The sequence below is a fragment of the Harpia harpyja genome, unplaced genomic scaffold, assembly GCF_026419915.1.
Source record: "Harpia harpyja isolate bHarHar1 unplaced genomic scaffold, bHarHar1 primary haplotype scaffold_120, whole genome shotgun sequence".
Lineage (NCBI taxonomy): Eukaryota > Metazoa > Chordata > Aves > Accipitriformes > Accipitridae > Harpia > Harpia harpyja.
The window spans coordinates 197,934-212,773 of record NW_026293192.1 but is presented as its reverse complement, the minus strand read 5'-3'; the positions used below and the strand labels follow the sequence as shown (position 1 = coordinate 212,773).

General features: G+C 49.6%; 1 protein-coding gene across 1 annotated transcript; it reads right to left on the bottom strand.

Moving 5' to 3' along the window:
- Positions 1–11,980: 11,980 nt before the first annotated feature.
- On the bottom strand, positions 11,981–12,907 carry LOC128138243 (olfactory receptor 14A16-like). The gene has a single exon (XM_052779550.1). The coding sequence runs from the start codon at positions 12,905–12,907 to the stop codon at positions 11,981–11,983; it is 927 nt and encodes a 308-aa protein (XP_052635510.1).
- Between the last annotated feature and the right edge of the window lie 1,933 nt (positions 12,908–14,840).

The window sequence follows — 14,840 nt, the reverse complement described above, 5'->3', positions numbered from 1 at the left end:
CAGTATATGCTTGCCTATTCTGGTATTCAAGTAAAGACATTACAGTCTGGATGGCTGGTTGGATGGTGGGGTTTGGAGGGTTGAGGTGAATGAGTGGTTCTCTGCCTGCTGACCAGTAACACCTGGAGAACTGTAAGTGTGCGTCCTGGCATCTGTCCTGGTTAATGTCTTTACCAATGCCCTGGAGCAACTGATGGAGTGCACTCCTGTCAGGTTTGCAGATGCCACTAAACCATGGAAGAATGAGTCAATATGCTGGAGGGCACTACTGCAATCCAGAGAGACCTAGAGAGGCTGGAGTGTTGTGGTTAATCATAGTAGGCAGCTCAGCCCCACAGAGCCACTTGCTTACTCGACGCCAGTGGGATGGGGGAGACAATCAGAAGGGTAAAAGTGAGAAAACTCATGGGCTCAGATAAGGACAGTTTAATAGGTAAAGCAAAGCTGTGCATGACCACCAAGCAAAATAAGGAATTAATCCACTCCTTCCCATCTGCAGGCAGACGTTCAGCCTTCTCAAGGAAAGCAGGGGTACATCAGGTGTAACGGTTACTTAGGAAGGCAGACACTGTAACTCTGAATGTTCCCCCTTCCTCCTTCTTTCTCCAGTTTTTATTGCTGAGCGTGACATCTAATGGACTAGAATATCCCTTTGGTTAGCTGCGGTCAGCTGTCCCAGCTGTGTCCCCTGCCAAATTCTTGTGCACGCCCAGCCACCTCAATGGTGAGGTGGTGTTAGAAGCTGAAAAGGCCTCGATGGTGTGCAAGCACTGCTCAGCAGTAACTAACATATCCCTGTGTTATCAACACTGTTTTGGTCACAAATCCAAAACACGCAGCCCCATATGAGTTGCTATGAAGAAAATTAACTCCATCCCAGCCAAAACCAGGACAAGCTTCCCCTCTTATTCTATACCGCTTACAGCATGCTCAGGTCTCACACTATCCAATACAAACTCAGTAACCATCACTCCCCCTTCCCAGCCTTTCATTTAAACACACATATCATTCCCTTACTCTAGGGACCAGCCCTGTAAAATGGCCACAAAAAGTCCATCGAGTTCATTTAGTCCATGTCTTGGGTTCTGTCTGTTATGGTGCTCTGTTGGGAAAGTGTTGGTGTGACTTCTGATCTTGACCCATGAGGTCACAGAAGGTCCATCACCTGTCCCAAGGCAGAGACCCATGCATTCCCACTGCTCTCTCTATCGTAAAGGGCATCTCCCCCCTCTCCCCCTCCTTGCCTTACAAACCTGTCCATCCCTGGCTGCACTCCTGCTGTGTGCTCTCTCACACCGTCTCTGCTATCCACATGAGACTGTCGCTCACTGTAACCACACACAGACAACTAATTCCTCCCTTTTGTTGAGCACACTGCGCACATCAGTGCACTGACAATTCAGAGAGGTGTCCGGTAGCGCTGATTTCCCTGAAGGATATCACAGGACCACAAAATTACAGTAGAGGTTTGAAGGGACAGGACTGGACCCAGTACTGACCCCTGCAGTGCACCACTGGTGACCTGCCTCCAGGGAGACCTTGTGCCACTGATCACCATTCTGTTGGCCCGGCCATTCAGCCAATTTTTCAGTCCACCTCACTGTCTGCTCATCCAGCCTCTGCTTCAGCAGCTTCTCTATGAGGATTTTATGGGAGACAGTGTCAAAAGCCTTACGCATCTACCAAGGCAGCCATTGCATTGGAGAAGTTTATCAGGTTATCAGATAGGATTGGCATTTCCTTTCATCGGCTGTGCTCTGGGCCTCTGTGGTGTATCGGTTGGGGTCTGGCACTTGGAGGGCCATGATGTTATGCCATTGTATAGCCCATAAAGATTTGGCCACCTCACAAAAGGGATGCTAGGTGGGCAGTGCTACCAATTTTGGACATTGCTTGATAGCAAAGAAATAATAGTGGGCTCTATCTAAGCTCTCCAACCCCCACTGCTCTCAGCTCTGTTTAGATATGAAATACAGATGTCAAATGTTTTAATATAAACTTGTCCTGAGAACAATTGCGCCATTCAAAGTCTTCATAGGGAATGAATTTCAGAAATGACTGTATAAATCTAGATTTATGTAGAGGGAGAGAAAGTGTAAGGACCTTGCTGTTCCATGTCAATGGCCAATAGATAAAGCAATAATGAGGATTTATAGAAAACCCTCAAAAATCTGAAAATGAAGACTTCTTACACACTTATTACACCAAGCTCTTTTCTGCATATGTTTCAACTTATACCTATCATCTCCACTCACGGGTTGATGCAGTTGCCCACATGGGGGCGGCCACTGCCTCCAAGATACCCTGAGGTAGCTGAAGACCTCATGCGGGACAGAGAAATGCGAGGCAGGACCAATGGCAGAACTTTTGGAGCATGAGCTGGTGGACAGGCAGGCTGCGTCAAAGCCTCTTGGCTGAGACAAGTGATTTCTCTCCCTTGACTAGCAAGGGAAGCCTGGGCAATTGCACCCAAGGTGTCTAGTGTTAGAAGTGATCGCTCTCATCCCTGCCTTCACCTACAAGGGAGTCACCTGTAATTTACCATGCAGCGAATGAAAAATAAGCGTGTCTAGATGATGCAGAGTCTGCTTGAAGATGTGCCTATAACCCAGATATGTTGGGGTTAGTGCAGATTTGGCTATTCAGAAGGGAGCATTCCATTCCCTTTGTCTCTTTGCTTCCCTCTGCGAGTCGAGGTTGCTCGTGACTTCAGTGTGTGATATGCTGTCTGCAAAAGAGCGAGTATGGACGGACAAACAAACAAAGTCAAGGACAGGGAACTTTTGGGGAGGTCCTGGGATCTGTGACTAAACAAAAAATGTGTTTTCTCTTGGTCTAAGGTTATCCTCTGTAGGAAGCAGCCTTCAATTTAGGTAATGTGGACTTAATACCTAGCTGTGAATGTCTTTTATTTTTTATTGAACTCTGCCTTCCTTTGGTTTTGCTTGTTGGCAATTAAACACCCTTCTGTGTCTGTGTGCCTCTCATTCTCCAAGTAAAACAGGTGGGAATTGGTGCCAACAGGCTGAAACATACAGCTACAGACTTCAGTGGAGAACACCCAGATTGGAACAGGGCTGCTCCAAGTCCCAGGTGGCTGATGAGAGACATGGTAGGTTGGGGGTAGGGATGAAGACTGACCATAGGTTGTGGAAGATGAAGGCTCTGGATTTTCATATCTATTCAGACTACATTAAGAGATGCACAGGAGTAATATCAATTAGAGACTGCTGATATCAATTCATGTATAAGCAGAGAAATAACGTGGAGAAAAAGAAACCCTTTCTTTTTGGTGTTTAGTGTTCTTATCATTTCACTTTGATTACACTCCTGAAACTGCTCTAATTAACCCCATCAGAATTGAAGGCTTAAAGGAAAATGATGCAGGGCAACCGGACTTGTTAGGGTGTTTTGCATGTTAATGAGCCCTCTAGTGCTGACTTCCTGAACTGCAGATCCTGAAAGACTGAAGAAGCCCCTGGAGAATTAAAAGTCAATAGCAAGCCTCCAAGGTTCCGAGCGTGTTAGTGGGCTCCAGTGAGGGCCATCCCTGAAAAGGCCATGGAGGGACTGACGAGAAAGGGGACCATCCCTGGGGGCTGGTGAAGCAGGAAGTCAGAGGCACTGCTTAGAGGTGGAAAAATGAAGCGTGGAATGTGGCTGTGAAAACCCTTGATGTGTTTCACCAAGCAGGACAGCCAAGCCCTGAGCCCCATTCTCTGGGAAAGGGGTCCCATTACCTCCTGGGATGCTTGGGGCTCTTCTAAGGAGCAGTGGGGGTGTGCAATGCTGAGTGCAGGACAGGATCCACAGAGGGTGGGTGAGGAGGCAACAACGCCCTGGGGCTGTAAGGACCTGGTGTCTTCTCATGGGCCTCAGTGGAAGAGACAGCAGCCAGGGTGGAGAGGATAAGGATCTCACTTGTGTTGGTTGGTAGTGAGCTCACCTGCTGCAATGCCCTTGATCATCCCCATTGCAGGCTGTCCTACACTGTCCTATGTCTGTGCTGGTTTCCCAGCAGACTTTTGCTATGTCCCCATTTCCCCACTGCACTCGGACCCTGGGATCTCCCAAGCCATACTGATGCCCTTCTGTCCTTACTGGCTGTTGCTTCAAACACAGAACTGTGGTCAAGCAAGGATTGGTCAAGGTCTGTGAGTTCCCCACAACCTGTCTGCCTTCTTCCAATACCCTCATCATGCTCCTGTCACACCCAAACTATCGCAGCCCCACACTTGCTTGAATCTTGTATTTCTCTCTGTATGCCAGCCCTGAAACACATGTCCTCCTTCTGCCACCTCAAATTCAAAACTTAACTTATTTCACTTCAGCAGGATGCCCCACTACCCCTTCCACTACTTCAAGTCTGCTACCATAGATGCAGAATGCTGTCTTACATAGATTTTTGTTTTGGAAGATGAATGACTTGTTTCTCTTCTTTCTTTCTTTTTTTTTTTTTAAATAGATACTGGTAGTCCTGCGGAAATCACACAAACACCTACTGAAGGATTCTTGATATGGTCAGAGCTGTATGTATGGGGGCATGTATAAATCAGCCCTGCACCTGATGTGAATTACTTCTGTGGCTAGGGACATCCTGAGAGCTTTCCCTCATTTGAAAACATGAAGGGGAAGGAAGGACAGCATCTTTCAGGATGGAAGGCACCTCAGGAACTTTCTGGAAAAAACCTCCTGCTCAAAGCAGGGCTAGACCAGATTACTCAGGGCTTTATCCAAAGATGCTTTGGTCACTTTCTGGGATAGAGCTGGCACAAACTCCCTGGGAAACAGCTTCCAGCCTTTGCTATCCTCATGTTGGAAATGTATTTCTCTATATGTGCACTAATCCCCTTGTTTCAGCCCATTGCCTCTTGTCCTTGTGTCTTCTGCCATGGACACGAGCCTGACTCAGTCTTCCTGGGAACACTGCAATGCTGCTACATATATCACCCAAGATCTTCCTTTCTCCAGGCTGGACAAGCACAGCTCCCTCAGCCTCTCCTCACAGGTAAAGGCTTCCTGCCTCGGAGCATTCCTGCCCTTTGCTAAAGTGGCTCCAGCGTGCCGACATCGTTCCTATATTGGGATCTGAAATCTGGACACAGTGTTCTGTAGAATCTCTTCCCTCAATCACCTGGCCGTGCTCCTGTTCATATAGCCCAGGGTGCTCCTGTCCTCCCTTGCTTCCAAAGCACACACATGCATCCTGTCCACTGCACTGTCCACCAAGACTTTTCCAAAACGCCTCCTTCCAGCCAGGCAGCCCCCCACCTGTGTCATTGCCAGGGTTAGTCCCCTGCAGGGACAGAAACTGGCATCAGTCCTTGCGGGATTTCCTGACTTTCCGGCCAATGCATGCTCTCCTCTTCCTTGAAGCCTTTCCCTGAGCACAGGGGCCTGGAGACCATTTCAGTAAAGACTCAGGCACAGCAGGCATTCATTCCTTCAGCCCCAGCTGTGTCTGCTCTTCTTAAATCACCTTCCCCATTCAGCAGCAGCCCTGCATTTCCCTTGTTCAGCCTTGGTCTCTCAGAAGTGACCAAAGCTCTTCTGTTTGATTCTGAATTCCCTTGCAACCAGCATCTCCAGATGAGCTTTTCTTTTCCTACACACATACCTCCACAATAAAGGCAATATATAGCAATTCCTGCTTTGTACCTGTCCTTGCTGAAAACTGGCAGCTGCTTCTGTCCCTGTGCTGGCCCAGCCCCACCGCCCATACACGGTCCCACAGCTCCAGTGTGCAGGCACAGCATAGGAGAGGGTAGAATCAGGGGTGGGAAAGTTCCCCCCATTGTGAGCACTATGACAGCCTTCAGATCACAGTTCCCCCATGACCCTCCTACTTTTGCAGCTACCCAGCACCCGACCCCAGCTCTACCGCAGCATTGTCCCATGTGGAGCTTTGCAGACAGATCTGCTCCAGGGTCTGCCAGGATCTGGGCAAGGAGCAGGACTGGGCAGGGCTGTCTGTTCCCCCAAACCAGCCCTTGGCCCAGCAGGAAGATGGAGATGGCCTCACAGCAAAACTTACCTGTCAACCTGGAATAACTGGCAAGTGCTGGAAATGGCCAAAAAGAGTCGTTGGGAGTAACAAAGACCCCGAGCTACCTTCCCAGTGTGTCCACCCCGCCAAGGGCACAGACTGGCGTCTTCTGTGCTCTGCACCTGCGTGTCTTCCATGCTTGCCACAAGCCCTGCCTCTGCACCACAAACCCCCAGTGTCAGTTCTCACCCTGCATGTGTGGGATACTTGGAAAGTAATGGACACATAGTGAACAATCCAGACACGATGGAACTGATTAATGTGTGAGCCAAAGATGCTTTGCAGGCAGCAGGCCTCAAGGACGCTTTGTTAAGGATAATTGTTGCTACAATTTTGACGGAGCAAGCACAAAAAAGCAGGACAAAGTTGGGCCTACATGACGGAAGGAAGGACACAGAACAGGGTACAGGCGGAGGGAATCATTTGCGTGATCAGAAAGTCTTATCCAATCAAACTATTGCTTTAGGCGCGTGGACAGCACATGCTAACCAATCTTTAATCAGCTTATGCGTGATCAGGAACCAAAATGAGTATATAAACCAAGCTATTAGGGCAATAAAGTGGCATCTGCTTGATCACATTGATTGTGTGCAGTGTCCGTGACTTCTGCGTCAACAAGTGGCGCCCGAACAGGAACCCTCGGATCGGCGTTGAATTCTACGACAGGAGCCAACGGAGAGAGGGTGCGGGAGCCGGCCGTAGGTGAGTGCTGCCCCGGCACTCGGGAAAAAACAGTACCGTCGTGGGAATCTCGCCCTGATCAGGCGAGCGGCCGGGGAGGAGATGGGGTCCACTATGTCCAAGGAAGAGGCAGCAGTGGTTAAGCTCCTCCAACATATGCTCTCTGCAAGAGGGTTAAGTTATGACTCGTCTACCCTGAAAGCCCTGTTACTATGGGCGAGAGAAAAAAGCTTATTCCCTACCTTCGGAGATGCTTTTGCCATCCCTACTTGGGAAAAGATAGGGCAAGAACTATGGCAGAACATAAGTTCGGGTTCAAAAGAGGCGAGCAGATATTCCACCATGTGGAAGTTAATTATAGAAACTTTAAAAGATATGAAAGCGGAACGTTCAGCAGCAGCTTCTGCTTTTCTGCACTGCAGCCCAAAGGGTCACAAGGGATGCCATCCCCGGCGAGCTTCACCTTTGCGCCACCACAAATTCCAGCCATTGTTCCAACCCATGTATCCGGGGCAGGGGCTAGTGCAGTCAGGAAATCTGCAGTAGCAGATCCAGATCCCAGAGATCAGCCCTTGGAAACAGCTGACAGCCTGGCGGAATTTCCACCACCACCAGCAGAAGAGACGGAAAACAACTTAGTCTCTAATTCTCGTCCTTCATCACCTAAACCAGTTGCCTCATCCCTGTATCCACCACTGCCGCCATCCACTCCTCCATCCCCGCTCGAGGGAAGGGAGGAACGGGCGATAGGTTCAGGGAATCCGCAATTAAAGGAACTGTTACACAGACTAGAGACTCTCAAAGCCTGACTGGAGCCGTCAGTGAGGCCCGAGCCGGCGTCTTCAACTTTTCCTGCACCTCCACCACCTCTCAGCGACAGTTTGCCGCCGCCGCCTCTGACGAATCCTTGTGTTTCACAGGACGTATCGGGTAAGATTGGTGCCATGGCTTCTTTGCCACCGCCACCTCCGACGACCTTATTAACAGGAGGTGGGGTTGGAGATCCGGCAAAAAGATGGAAGGGGGTAATCAGAGATGCTTTAATTGAAGGGGAAATTATTCCATCTGCGTTTCCAGTTGTGGCAGGGGCACATGGGGGTCCTGTTTGGGAAGCGTTAGACTGGAAAGTTTTAAAAGAAGCTAAGGCAGCAGTCACTCAATATGGGTTAAAATCACCATACAGTCAATCTGTTATTCAACATGTATTTTCTGCACATTTATTGACACCATACGATGTTAAAATGATTGTGCAAATGTTACTGCTTTCATCCCAACAGATCCAATTTTATCAAAGCTGGCAAGCAGCCTGTGAAAATGCAGCCGCTATCCCACGACAGAACGGGGATCCTTTGTTTGGAGTGCAAGCTCACATGTTATCGGGGGCAGGTCCTTATGCCAGTTCAGGATGGCAGGCACAATTTGTCACAGAAGTTTTACAACTCAGTCAAGACTTAGCTTTTAAAGCATTGAATAGTGTACAGGATGAAAAATTAAACATCCCTTCACTTCGGTGAAGCAAGGTCCCACGGAAACATTTTCAGCCTTTATAGATCGATTGCATGCCGCTATCATGGCACACCCTGATTTAGATCCTGACATGAAAGTCAAGTTTTTGGATATGCTCGCTTTTGATAATGCAAATGAGAAAACCAAAAAAGCTCTTAGTATACTGCCAAAAGGTTCTACCACCGCTCAGCTGTTGGAAGCTGCAGAGCGGATGTTAGAATCAGAAAAAGCAACAATGATGGCCGCTGCGGTAGGAGCAGCTGTAAAACCACTATTATCAGAAGGCAAAGGAGGACAAAAAGATAAAAAATGTTTTCGTTGCAGAAAAATGGGACATTTTAAAAAGGATTGTAGGAGCGAAATAGCTCTTGGCTCAAGTGATTCCAACCCGAGTGACTCACAGAAAAAATGGTGTGTAAACTGTCAGCAAAATAATCATAACACCCAAGAGTGCAGGAGATCGGGAAACAAGTTACAGAACGCGACTCACCCACGCGCGACGACACAAGTACAGGGTGCCTGGACCGCTGCGCAGCCGCAACCAGCGAAAGCTCAGGGGTGGACTTGGCAACAGCAGTAGACACTACACTGATAACCTCTGAAGTACAACTCATAAATTCTGATCAAAAAGGACCACTGGGACATGGGTTAAGTGCATTGCTATTAGGTCGTTCTTCTGTTTCTCAGAAAGGCATTTTTATAGTGCCGGGACTTATTGATGCAGATTATTGTGGTGTGATAAAGATTATGGTCTATACACTGACTCCTCCTGTTACCATACCAGCCCAATCGAAAATAGCCCAGTTGGTACCATTTCATGCATGTGTACCCAGAACACAGGCTGTGGAACGAGGCCACGGGGGTTTCGGTTCCACGGGCCAACCTCAAGTGCTGCTAGCTGTTGACATTGCTAGAGGAAAGCCTGAAGAAAGAATCACAATGCTGCACCCTAACGGACAATCCCTGACAATGTCAGTGCTGATGGACGCTGGGGCTGACATTACCATCATCCCTGCAGGCAGATGGCCTAGTGAGTGGCCGCTAGTTCCCGCGGCTACCTGGGTAGTGGGAGTAGGAGGTGTTCAACAAACAATGATCAGCAAAGTTCTAATCTCTTTTTGCTTTTCAGATGGCACTGTGGTAACTACTCGACCGTATGCGATGCATTTACCAATAGCTCTAATTGGTCGGGATCTTTTATCCCAAATGGGTGCTCGTTTAGTTACACAACCTTTTCAGGAGCGGCCTCTGAAGAGCAGCCTGTATTAAAACTCACCTGGAAAACAGATGAACCAGTGTAGGTGGATCAGTGGCCACTGAAACAAGATAGGCTGCAAATAATACAAACATTAGTGGGTGAACAATTGGCAGCAAGACATATCGTATCTTCCACGAGTCCATGGAATACACCCATTTTTACAATCCCTAAAAAAATCAGGAAAATGGAGATTGTTGCACGACCTTCGAGCAGTAAATGTGGTCATGCAAGATATGGATGCTTTGCAACCAGGTCTGCCATCCCCTGTTATGATTCCAGAACATTGGAAACTATTAATTATTGATTTGAAAGATTGAATCCTTTGTATTCTCAATGTTGAACTAAAGCTTTTTAATTTTCTTTTTACTTGACAGAATAGCTTTAAGTTCTCAGAGATGAGCCTCTGGTATGCAATTCTTAGAACAAGTGTCCATGATGGCACCTCCTGGCAGCTGCTTCATGGCCCCTGTCAGCACCCTGTTCTTGTGCTGGCCCAGCCCTACTGCCCATACATAGTCCCACTCTACAGGCACAGCATGGGCAAGGGGAGAGTTGGGGGCGGGGTAATTTCCCCAATTTGTGATCCCAGTGGTGGCCTTCAGATCATAGCTCCCCCATGACCCTCCTACTTTTGCAGCCTCCCCCAGCACCCGACCCCTCCCCTGCCCCAGCCTTGTCCCAGGTGGGGCTTTGCAGAAAGCTCTGCTCCAGGGTCTGCCAGGGTCTGGGGAAGGAGAGAGGCTGGGCAGGGCTGTCCCTTCCCCCACACCAGCCTTTGGAGCACCAGGAAGATGGAGGTGGCCTCACAACAAAACTCAACTGTAAACCTGCTGACGTGCAGAAAACAGAGTCCACAATCAGTGAGATTATAAAGTTGGTTTGTTCATTCAGCGCTGAGCAGCACGGGGGGTAGTCCTGCCAAAGTCGTGCGCGCCTGACTCGTTAGTTCATTTCAAATTTATACAGTCAAGTGTTACATATTCACAATATGCCTATACATATGCATGACCTTTCCCTGCTTCATATATAAAATTACCTCTGAGAGGTCATTTCCATAGTCTCCTCTCAACTACGCTTGCGCAGTGCCTCTTTATGGTGGTCGTCTGGTGGTCGCAGAGATGAAGATAGATGACTCTTCGTCACCGCTAGTAACCTCTTTTCTTGCGCAGGCTCAGTGGTTTCTTGCTATTTACCCAAGCGACAAGACCAGTCTTAGCTGGCTCTTGGGGCCTGCTCCTGCTTCTTATCAGGAACTGCCTCTGCCTCATTGGCTGGTTTTTGGGACCAGCACTTCTTATCAAAGACTGTCCCTGCCGCAGCTAATTTCAACAATGTAAGTGCTAAACATCATCTCTCATTCCCCTTTATTATGTCTACTGGGAGTCTTTTGACTCCCCTTGTCTCAGTGGGATGACTGGCAAGTGCTGGAAATGGACAAAAATTGGGATGATAAAGGCCCCAAGCCACCTTCGCAGTCTGTCCACACAACCAAGGGCACAGACCAGCCTCCTCCTCTCTCCTGCACCTGTATGTCTTCCATGCTTGCCACAAGCCCTGCCTCTGCACAACGAACCCCTGGTGTCAGTCCTCACACTGCATGGTCACACACTGCAAGCTATACACTGATATTTTTCACTCCTGGGCACATTCCAGCTCAGACCAGCTCCCCCTAAACTCTCCCCACTGCCCCTGACCTCCCTCCAACTCCCCTGCCCTCTGCCCGGTACAGTCCAGTCTGGCATGGCCCCACAGCAGTGCCCGCCGCAGGGTGCTCCAGAGCTCTGGGCGCTCACCCCACAGCCCCAGACCCTCTGAAGGGCACAGCAGCTCCTCGGGGGTGGAGAGGGGTGAGCCCCAGGGGTGGGGGGCATCCGTGGCACAAGGCCTGAGGAGATCCCCTTGTATGATGGAAATGCTGCAATGGAGGCCAGCTCTGTCACACAAGTGCCCACTGCCTGTCCTTGCCTGCGGCCACAGGCCTGCCACACAGCACGACTGTAACCATGCTTGAAGAGCACTCAGGCCTTCCACCAACCAAAGGGTTCAGAAGGGAAGCACGGAAGTGGGAAGAGAGCAGCTCGGGAAAGACCAACGCTGGTGCTCCCTGGCACTGCTGCTGTGCCGGGAGACTTTTCTTCTTCCCCTCTGCACACAGGCACTGCTCCCTGCAGCTGCAGACAAGGTCTTGGAGGAAGGATCTCAGAAAAACAAGTTACTGCAGGCCCCTTTATTTTGGTTAAACTCACAGAGGGTATGGCTCCTCATTTGCACAGCTTGCGGTGCACACAAAATCTGGATAGAATGTGAATTAGAAACCAGAGGAAGAAACATTTCTTTGTGGAAAGCATTCAGATAAGTAAAACAAAGCAAAAAGAGCAATCAAAAACCACACTCAAAACCAAAAATCACCCTAAAAAACCCACCAGAAGACAGGCTGAGCTTGTAATGAGATATGAGTCCTATGCAAAACATAACAGGAAGTTTATTCCTTATGAAAAGCATCCAGTGATTAGTTTTCTCAGGGCATCCTTGATCTCATGGTTTCTCATGCTGTAGATGAGGGGGTTCACTGCTGGAGGCACCACTGAGTACAGAACTGCCACCAGCAGGTCCAGGGATGGGGAGGAGATGGAGAGGGGCTTCAGGTAGGCAAACGTGGCAGTGCTTACAAACAAGGAGACCACAGCCAGGTGAGGGATGCAGGTGGAAAAGGCTTTGTGCTGTCCCTGCCCAGAGGGGATCCTCAGCACAGCCCTGAAGATCTGCCCATAGGACAGCACAATGAAACCAAAACACCCAAATCCAAAACAGACACCAACTACAAGTACCCCAACTTCCCTGAGGTAGGCATCTAAGCAGGCGAGCTTGAGGATCTGGGGGATTTCACAGAAGAACTGGTCCACAGCATTGCCTTGGCAGAGGGGTAGTGAAAATGTATTGGCAGTGTGCAGCACAGCAGTGAGGAAACCAGTGCCCCAGGCAGCTGCTGCCATGTGGACACAAGCTCTGCTGCCCAGGAGGGTCCCGTAGTGCAGGGGTTTGCAGATGGCAACGTAGCGGTCATAGGCCATGACAGTGAGAAGAAAATACTCTGCTGAGATCAAAAAGACAAACAGAAACACCTGTGCAGCACATCCTGGGTAGGAGATGGCCCTGGTGTTCCAGAGGGAGTTGGCCATAGCTTTGGGGACAGTGGTGGAGATGGATCCCAGGTCAAGGAGGGAGAGGTTGAGGAGGAAGAAGTACATGGGTGTGTGGAGGCGGTGGTCACAGGCTACGGCAGTGATGATGAGGCTGTTGGCCATGAAGGCAGCCAGGTAGATGCCCAGGAAGAGCCAGAAGTGCAAGAGCTGCAGCTCCCGCGTGTCTGCAAATGCCAGGAGGAGGAACTCAGTGATGGATCTGCTGTTGGACATCTGCTGCTTCTGGGTGTGGAGGACAGAACAGGGAGGCAAAGACAGTGACAAGTTAGGGCATTAATCTCTGAGTAATATCAAAGACATTTCTCACACTACATACTCACTGCACCTTTTTCATTTCAACGAGATCTATTTTGAGCACCATTGCTGGAGCTGTGGTTGGTGCTGGCTGAGTGTGGCCTGAGGATCAGTACCTCTGCCTACTGCCTGCCAAGGAATCAGCCCTGCTCTGCAGCGGTGGGTTTCTGGGAATGATGTCAGTCAGGGGGGTCAGTTCTGCTGTTTGAATTGGTCAGATGAAAACATTCCTAATATGAAAGTGTTTGTCAACATCTGCACTCCCAGTGCTAAGAAACCACAATCAAAGCATTGTCTGAGAGGGGTTTTTTTACAACTCTCCCCCATCTCACCTGGTAATATTCTTGGATTTCAGAAACCCTCATTTTTTCTGCTGCACTCAGAGAAAATAAAGTGGTTCCTGCGAGGAAAGAGTAGTGCCTGCACCGCAGTGCAGAGTCAGGGGAGCTGGTCTGTCACTCTGTCTTGTTGCCAGCTACCCTGGGCTTGCTTCTTTCTGAGACAGGGGGTAATCACACACCCATGTTAACCTGAAAAGACTCCAGGCACTCCTGAAAGCAGAGAGACCCACTGTTCATCACCAAGTGTCTCCCCCTTTCTCAAGGTCTCTGCACCCCACTTCTTGCCAAGGACACACATGGTTTATTTCATAAACCCAACTGCATTTCCTCAGTCATGGTGACTCTGTGCTTCTCCATGGGGCATTCAGGTAACACCAAGACGCTATGGGACAGACCTGCATCCTGGAGGGCAGCTCACAGCTTGGAAGGTCACCCCAAGAAAATAGCCAAGTGTCCTGATGATGGTATCTTAGGAAGGGACAGTCAGCTCCTTTGAAAAGGAATGATGCAGACTGCATTGCCCACAGCTTGGAGGAGAGCTTGGACACCTGTAACCTTGTTCCCATGGTCACAGCTGCATGGGAGGACCCACAAGATCAGTGTGTGACTCTGCAGCTGAAACTCCCACCCCCAGAGAGCCTGACAGCAGGAACAAGGTAACAATAGCAATAACACAGACTAGTGGAGAAACAAGGAAAAAAAGTGAGGATCTGCCTCAGAGAGACAAGGGGAGAGGCAGCTGGGCACTCAGGAAAGAGTTACCCTTACCCAGCTGTACATGCTGCCTCCCAGACACCAGCACAGCCAGGCAGTTGTTCTCAGTCCCTGTGCTCTACTTCAGGAGGCTCCTGTCAGACTTACTGATCCCTCAGAGTTACAGCTCAGGAGTCTCAGTGACTTGTTCAAGCATGACAGCTCCTTGTCCATTTCTCCTGAAAATTCCCCAAGAGTAGGAAACAGAAAGCTCAAACTCAGGAAATCTCCTTATGTTTATAGTAATCTCTGCTTTGACCTTGCCCTTGAAAAGTGCCCTTGGAGATGTCTTGGGGATGATCTGGAGCTGTGAGCAGCCCTGATCCACACAGCACCCTCTTGTCAGCAGAAGGACCCTGCCCTGCTGCAAGTTGTTTTTCCACCCACAGCTTCTCCCCACTCTGCTGTTAGAGATCCCCAGGCAGGCAGAGTACTTACCCTGACCAGCAGCAGAGTCCCTGCCCCAGCACACAGCCCCTGGGGTGCAGGGACCCTGCTCAGAAGGACAGCCCCGGGCACCCCTGGCTGCACACCCAGCTTCACGCCCCGCAGCCATCCCCGGGTGAAGACATTTGACATGCCCTGTCCCTCTGAGGGTGCAGCAGGGAAGCTGTGCTCCAAAGCACGTCCTTTTTCTCTACACTGCACAAACTGTGAGAGTCCTCCTGAGAGATCTGCTAGGCTGTGGGATGTGCCAGCTTTAGGAGATCATTCCAGGAACCACAGCTACATTGCCCTGCAGCAAGACACTTACCCTG